At 32.2% G+C, this 7,815-nt stretch overlaps 1 protein-coding gene across 1 annotated transcript; it reads right to left on the reverse strand.

The window, feature by feature from the left end:
- Nucleotides 1-2,422: 2,422 nt before the first annotated feature.
- On the reverse strand, nucleotides 2,423-5,789 carry LOC141600304 (deSI-like protein At4g17486). Its single transcript, XM_074420512.1, has 3 exons — nucleotides 5,169-5,789; nucleotides 3,850-4,137; nucleotides 2,423-2,828 (listed from the first exon to the last, which is right to left on the reverse strand). The coding sequence occupies exons 1-3, from the start codon at nucleotides 5,299-5,301 to the stop codon at nucleotides 2,569-2,571; spliced, it is 681 nt and encodes a 226-aa protein (XP_074276613.1). The 5' UTR covers nucleotides 5,302-5,789; the 3' UTR covers nucleotides 2,423-2,568.
- Nucleotides 5,790-7,815: the final 2,026 nt, after the last annotated feature.

Consider the following 7,815-nt stretch of genomic DNA (forward strand, 5'->3'; position numbering starts at 1 on the left):
AAATTATTTTCACACTTCTTAAATTACTTTTCTCGTTTTTATTCGTTTAGTTCGATTATTTTTAATTCTCTATAAATTTTTAAGTAAATATCATTTACGTGATTATTATTTATTTTTTAAAAGTTGATTTTTTGTATAAAATTATTAGTGAATTATTAGTTAATATCATAAATTTCTTAATTTTAAATTTTACATTTTTTTTATTATGTTTATAATAGTAATTTCACATATCTGATGATTTTTTTTTTCTATAAAATTATTTCCTGATTTAAAATTTGGTGATTTTTTTATATATGTATCGTAGATATTGTGAAAATTGTTGCTTATTTTTATAAACTATGAATAAGAATATTCATAAATCTGATGAGTTTTGTTGTTTTTTATTAAAATGTTGTAAATGTACAAATTTTATTATAAATATTTGTATATTAAGATATGTATTTTTGTGTTCTGCATTTTGAAATGGATACCTTATAGGGAGAAGGTGAGGAAGAAACTTGAAGTTAAATTCTAGAATACACATGAATTTGATGAGGAATTTGTAATTTAATGTTTTGAAATGATTATTTGTAACATTTTGTAATTTTTGGATGTGTATAATGTATTAGGAATTTGTAATTTTTGGATGTTCATATTGTATTATAATGTATGGTTTTATGTAATATCGCTAATTAAATAAGAGCAAGAGTTGAGATGTTAAATATCATATATTATAATAATATCTATAATATCACCATATCATATAATATAATACACCATATAATATAACTTTCAATTAAAAGTATGGAGTATATTAAAAAGTAAGAAAGAGTATAATTAATTGTGTTGAAGAAAGTGGGTGAGTAATTTCAGGGAAATTATTTTTGCAATGGACCCCAGCTAAAAAATTGAGAACCAATCACAATCCTTTAAAAAACCTAACTTTTATACTAGGTAGATTGTAAAATGGTATCTTAATAAATTACTGAATTATACTATTAATTAATTAATTATGTAAATCTTCTACTCGAAACAATTAATTAATTATGTGGAATTCTACTCATCAATTTTTTTTTCGTTTTTTTAATATTCGAGGGAAAACGGCTACTTAGTCATAGGTGTAATTTAGAAAAATAAATAAATTAATAAACTGACAAATATCAAAATCTGTTCACGACGGACATTTCCGTTTAAACTTAAAACAACTCAAAAAGAATAGATGAGACAAAATAAAGGGGTTGTTTAGTTGATCAAGGAACTTAATTTTCCTAGGAAAATACAATTCATGAGAATTAAAGTTCCCTCATCCAATTCGGGTGAATTTCGGAAAAGTGTTTGGTTGCTCATGTAGGAATTAAATTCCACAAGAACTTCCAATGACCAAGGGGGATAGGTAAGCAACTTCCTACATCATGTAGGCATTGGAAGTTCCTGGGAAGTTCTAATTCCTACATTTTCCAAAATTTATGGCAACCAAACAACCCATGTTTTTCAAAATCATGGGATTTTCCAATGTCTATGTTTTCTAAGTGGCAACCAAACGACCTCAAAATATCGAGCGATTAGCCAAAAAAAAAAAACTTGTCTCATCAATCCAAGTACTCATTTTAATTTTAAGACAAATATAATTGATCTATATTGGGTCAATTTAATTTCAAGTAGTTGTTCCTAAGGCAGAGTACGGATCGGGTATTTGATCCAAAGAGATAGTTCGGATCGGATATCCATATTAAAAATCCTGAAGTTAGATATCCAATATCCAAACCAAATGTTTTGGATATCCAATGTTCGGGTATCAAAAACAATCGGATCGGATGCGGATATCCATACTTTAGAATTTATTTTAAAATTAAGTTTGAAACACGATTATATTCATAGTCTTACATGATGATTTTCTTTAGTATTCTTATTCCAATGTTCTCGACATAAAATTTAAGTATCACCTAGATATTTCTCTTGTATTTTAAACATTAATTAAGTTGTATTAAATAAAATTTTGTTTTCTCGAAATTATACTAGAAAACTATAGTTTCGGATCGGATCGGGTATCCAAATGTTTTAATTCTAATATCCATATCAAAACCAAAACCAAAGATTTCGGATCAGATATCCAAACCAAACTTAACTTTCGGATCAGATATCCAAACATTCGGATCAGATTTGGATCGGATATCGGATCAATTTGGATAATCGGATTTTTTGCTCTACCCTAGTTGTTCCCACTCTTAGGTTGATTTATTGTTAAATGATCGTTGTCAAAAAAAAAAAAAAAAAAAAAAAAAATTATTATTGAATCCTTTGGGGTTGATTTTGCCACATCCGAATAGACACTATACTCAGATGTGACTTCATTAACGAAGCAGGTGACATTAGCACAACTTGTTTATCGTGGGATGTCGAGAGCTTTGGATGATGACCATACAAACTAAAACAAAACTAACTATAAGACAACATTAAGACTCCAGGCGCGTTCATATGCCAAAAACTGGTTCCAATTTACACAAACTGAAATACAATAAGGACGAATCGGGGAAAGGATTTGCATCCTCTACATACCCAAATTTACAGAAAACCTATTAAGAGAATCATCTATGAGACAGGCTCGGCCTGAGGGTATGAACTAAACAATGATGAAGATGGAGGGACGCAGCGTCTCTGCCTCCTGCTTCTACTGGAGGGAGCTGAAGAACAAGTTGACAAGGTTGAAGGAGGAGTCGAGGAGGATTCAAACCTAGTTGATTGACTTCTATACTTTTTCTTATCGTTTTCACCATTTTTACTTTCGGCTTTGATAGGCCTAACTTTGGTCTCATCTAATGCTGCCGGAAGTACACATTTGCAGAGTAAACCTTCAAGAAAGCAAAACAAACACCACAGGATCAAATAACATACGGAGTACATAATTAATTAGAAAGTTGATGTTGTTTCCCATGAAAAATGGTACTTGACGAAGTGATCTCACCATGGGACGATACTAACTACTACATACAAGCATTACTTTTCAACTAATTACGGAGTATATGGGTGATTAATACGAAATACTATCTCATATAAGTTGCCGTACAACTATTTGTGCCCACGGAACATGTACAGCTTTTAAAAAATCATGAAAGCTTGTATAGAATCCATCCGATGTAATTGCAGTTTCCCAACTACTTACTCCTTATATCTTTTCAGAATTCTTTAAAAAGACCAAGCATCATAACATTTATTAAACGTTAATTAGGTTTTTGTTCTTTCAGAGGGTAAATCCTATGATCCACGAGTCCAAGAGTCTTTGAGGGCATGTGAGACCTACATTAACAATATGGACTAACGACTAAATATGATACTTCAACAACAACAACAACAACATCAGAGCCTTAATCCCAAAATGATTTGGGGTCGGCTGACATGAATCATCCTTTGGAACCATCCATTAGGTCAACGCACACCTCAATGCGAAAAAAGAAAAATATGATACTTCAACCTGGAAAAAAAGTCCGCTTGAAGAGGTAACCACCCAAGTCCCAACTATACGTTCTAAAAACGGCAGCACGAAAGCAAAACCAATACGTTAACCCACTAATTTATATTTATACATAGCGAGGTAATACAATTAAAACCATAAACTGACAGATTGATATCGACAGACGACAATATGAAGCCACGAAGAAGGTTATGCCACTACAGCACACTAATTGGAACATGACTCAAATACCATTACATGCCAAAAACTTCAGTGCTTTAGATAGTCGCAAAAGGCAAACAAACACATTGAGCTATAAAAGCCAAGGAAAGTGGGGAGGAATAAACAAGAAGATATACATAATGCTTTTAAAGCCTGTACATCTATCAGTAAGATAAGAATAAGGATGAAAAGAAACATACCTAACCGAGCGAGTCGATTGACCCAACTTGGTATTGGCTTTGCGGTTAAATGTATACATAGATCATTGCAGAAATGGTTGCAATTCTTGCTGATGAGATGGTAAGTGTTACCCAAGTACTCTTTCGATAGTTTCTCTATCAAGATACGGACCTCTTTAGATCCCAAATCTGTTCTTCCAATCAAGATTGATTTTCGGAATGTGAATCCAGGGCATTGCTTGGGTTCGACCTCAAATACCCCGGTTGTGGTATGATCATGAGCACCAAAAGCATACTCGACCCCATGCACTAAACAATTCAGCTTAATAAGATTCAAATCAATTACTTATAATCACATAATAAATAAAAGCAAACAGCCAAACATTTGGACACTAAGAACAACACTGCAAAATTTTCAAAGTTCAATTACAAGGCAAAACAGCCATGAAGTGAAAATAAGTTGGAAGAAGGGCTCAGACCGCTAAATATCCTAGGATCAAATACATTCTAACAATCAGAAAAGAGAGCCAGATATGCACCATTTTTTGGTTGGAATCAAGCAAATTGGTGTATTAAACTAGTTGCACTTGCAAACACAAATTTTGATACAGGGCATCCAAGAACAAAGGTAAGACTTAAGAATAGCGCATATTCGACCTCAAAATGATGTGACTGCACATTTAAAAGAGTATTGAGATACAAGGGCAATGTCAGAAACAGACAGGTTTCTATGAGCATGCTCTAAGAATGAGTAGCAGGAGCTGAAACTATTACTCTACATATGTTAGAATATAAGAGATGGTATTCATTGCTTTCATTGAACCGTGTCGGATTGTATTTCCTTTGCCAATTCTTAACAGCATATCATGGATAGCTTCTGCAAGAAACTTGTTTCGCATTACGAAAATTGTAATGCACTAATTCCTATTGCTTATATGACGAAAAGGGTCCGTCTTCAATGAGAATTTGTTTCTCTCTAAGTTAACAGAATTCTTAGATCTCAGATATCCACATCAATCAAGTGATAAAAAGACTGAAACTTTCACACAATTCAACAACCAATTTCCATAACCCATGTCACACATCACATATAATTAACAAATTAATGACACAAATTACTCATTCTCTTCCATTTAAATAATAACCTTATTTCCACCAACCATAGTACCAAACAAACAAACATAACATGTCATCTTTCTTTTTTTATTTAAATAACCCTTATATAAAAATACAAACCCACAATTTAATTTAATTTAATTATAACAGTAACATCAAGAATTACCCAAAATAGATCTGAATCTATGATATACAAAATTGGAAAAAAGAAAGGTGATAGATACCTTGAACACCAGAATGATAAACACCAAGACCAACCCAATAAGCATAACCATTGATAGGTGTAAGATCATATACATTTAAATAAACTGGTACTGCACCAACCTTCTTCTTCTTTGGTATAATTCTGCACAACATTTTCAAACCTATTTATCTTGTTTCTCTCTCTCTATCTCCCTAACAATAATGTTAAATTTGTTCACACCTACTTATAAATTTTTAGCCAAAATATAAAAATCTTTCTCACCCACAAAATAATCCCTATTTCCAAGGAATAATATTTATAATTTTTAATGGGTAGGGAAATTCTTTGTGGATTTTCCTTTATTATTTAGTGAAAAAGAAAGAAAGAAGATGAGTTTATAAGAATAATAATAATCCTAATTTGAAAAATAAGTTAATTAATTAGAGTAATTGTTTTGTTTTTGAGGTGGGATGGGATTCATGGGTAGGATTTGTAGGAAGATGGGAGGAATAAATGAGGGGGACTTTATTTTTTAGTTATTTAATGTAGTACTCCGTGTATTTTGTTTATAAATCAATAAACATTAAAAAGGGTGGCGATGGAGCTTTGATATGGCTGTAGACCTGTAGTTGCTGTGTTGTTTCGGTGTTTATACCTTTACGCTTAATCTTTACCCTTCCTTTACGCTTTATACAATTATTATACCAGACTCCTTGTACGGAGTACTACTTTGTATACACTCTCTTTATTTGCTATACTTCAGAGGTTACTTATCACGTTTAAAGCGTCTAGACCTCTCACAAAAAGGGAGAGGGGACAAGGTGAGGCACCCTCCATGTGCTTCCTCACTCACCTCTCATGGGTATTTTGTGAGAGGAAATGATATCCGTTCACAAGCTTGTGACGGATATCGCCGTCTTCAATGAGATTTTGTGTATCACGTTATGTCACATATGGCATATATGGGGTAGATTTGTTTTTAAAAACCCTTGGTTAAGACAGTTTTATACAAATTTATTATAAAACAGAATTTTCTAAAAATTGTTTTTATCCCATTAGTAGAATGATGCTTGGAATCGTTTTACCGTTGTATTTGTGTAAAACCGTCTCACACAAGGATCATGTTTGATACTCAGAAGATTATAATTAGTAGAAGTGGATTGATCAAACAGATTACAAATAATAGATTCGATTACCATGTTTGACTTACAAGGCCCCTTAATTTTTTGGTTTTAACATTTGTCAATAGACTCAATTCAGAACACTAACAAGTACAACTTTTATTATGGCAAGTTTATGCGTGAAAACGAACCAAGATCTGAAGACGGATGGGGAAGTGCGAGTATGGGCTGAATGAACCTAAATGATTCAAGCATATCTGAATGTGAATCTGAAATTGGCATTAATGAGTATGGTTATATATTTGGGCCACGGTAGGGACTAATACAACATGCAGGATTCAAGCACGAGGAGTGTCCTTTCCTCGTCTATATCCGATCGCAATGACAATGCATTAAGCTACGCATCTCACACTCTTGTCCAACTTGTTTATGTTAGCTTACCAGTCTACTTGTATCGTTTCTTAAGCATGTTGTATTTTTAGGGATTATGGGGAGATTTTTCATACATTTCATGCTTCATCGTCATACGAATTTAAATTAAATAATATTGAGAATAATATCGTAAATATTGTCAAGGATATTCCGTCTTCTATTGGTATATTGTAAAGATTTTATTTTATCTTTTAGTATACTTAATGCCCGTGCGATGCACAGGCCTGTTTGTAGTGCTCTGTCGTATATAATGTAGTAACCAAAGAATGTTTAGGATCACAACTATATGCTACTTTGTTTGTCTAGTGTTTACCCATGTATGAGATTAATGTTCTAAATAACTAACAATAGGACCGCCTCAACGTTCATTGTGAGACAGTCTTGTGCAATACTTAATGCTCATTTTATCAATTGGAATGACTCATTTTTTTAACTGAATTATAATTGTGATGTGTGGACTCAATAACCTGTATAATTATTTTAACTATAAGACATATCATTCATCACTTAATAGGATATACATGTTAGTTGGAGTGATGGGTTATACGGGTTAAGTGGGTTGAAAAAAACCTGGTTAAATAAATATAAAGGGATTAAACATGTCTACTTGGGTTATCATAAGGCTAAATGGGTGGAGTTAAGCCTTATTATTTTGAACTGAAATTGTCTGATCTGAACTGAATTTAAGGGGCCCGAAGTGAACTTATCTGAAATGAAATAATAACAGTAGTAATGTTGAACTGAATTGAATTGAACTTAACTTAACTTAATGGAGCTGAATTGAACCGGAATGATCTTATAAGAACCGAAATTAAGTACAAAAGAACAAAGCATTAAGGTCGAAAGAATTGAGCCTTTTTTTTAATAGTTTTTTCGGATTAAGAGGATAATGAACCATTTAAAACTGACACGATCTGCCAGGTAATAGTCACTCTCTTAGTCAAATTTGTAAATTTTTAGCGTATCTTATCGAAGTATAAACATGTTTACTATTTTTGTAAAAATACAGTACGTTTAACAAATACTCCCTATAATATTACTCAGTACAAAACATCACTGTGAACTTATAGTGCAACTAAGAGACTTGTGTTTGTTCTTAAGCAAACTTTTGTATATATTTGCAAATATTATACA

The sequence above is a fragment of the Silene latifolia genome, chromosome 9 (assembly GCF_048544455.1).
Source record: "Silene latifolia isolate original U9 population chromosome 9, ASM4854445v1, whole genome shotgun sequence".
In the NCBI taxonomy this organism is placed as follows: Eukaryota; Viridiplantae; Streptophyta; class Magnoliopsida; order Caryophyllales; family Caryophyllaceae; genus Silene; species Silene latifolia.

Bases quoted from the DNA above. Each gene is read 5' to 3' on its own strand.
- LOC141600304 (XM_074420512.1), bottom strand. From the start codon at position 5,301: ATGTTGTGCAGAATTATACCAAAGAAGAAGAAGGTTGGTGCAGTACCA. The intron at 4,138-5,168 runs GTATCTATCACC...TGAATTGTTTAG, and splicing joins TTATCATTCTGGTGTTCAAG to TGCATGGGGTCGAGTATGCT. The intron at 2,829-3,849 runs GTATGTTTCTTT...GCTTTCTTGAAG, and splicing joins CAATCGACTCGCTCGGTTAG to GTTTACTCTGCAAATGTGTA.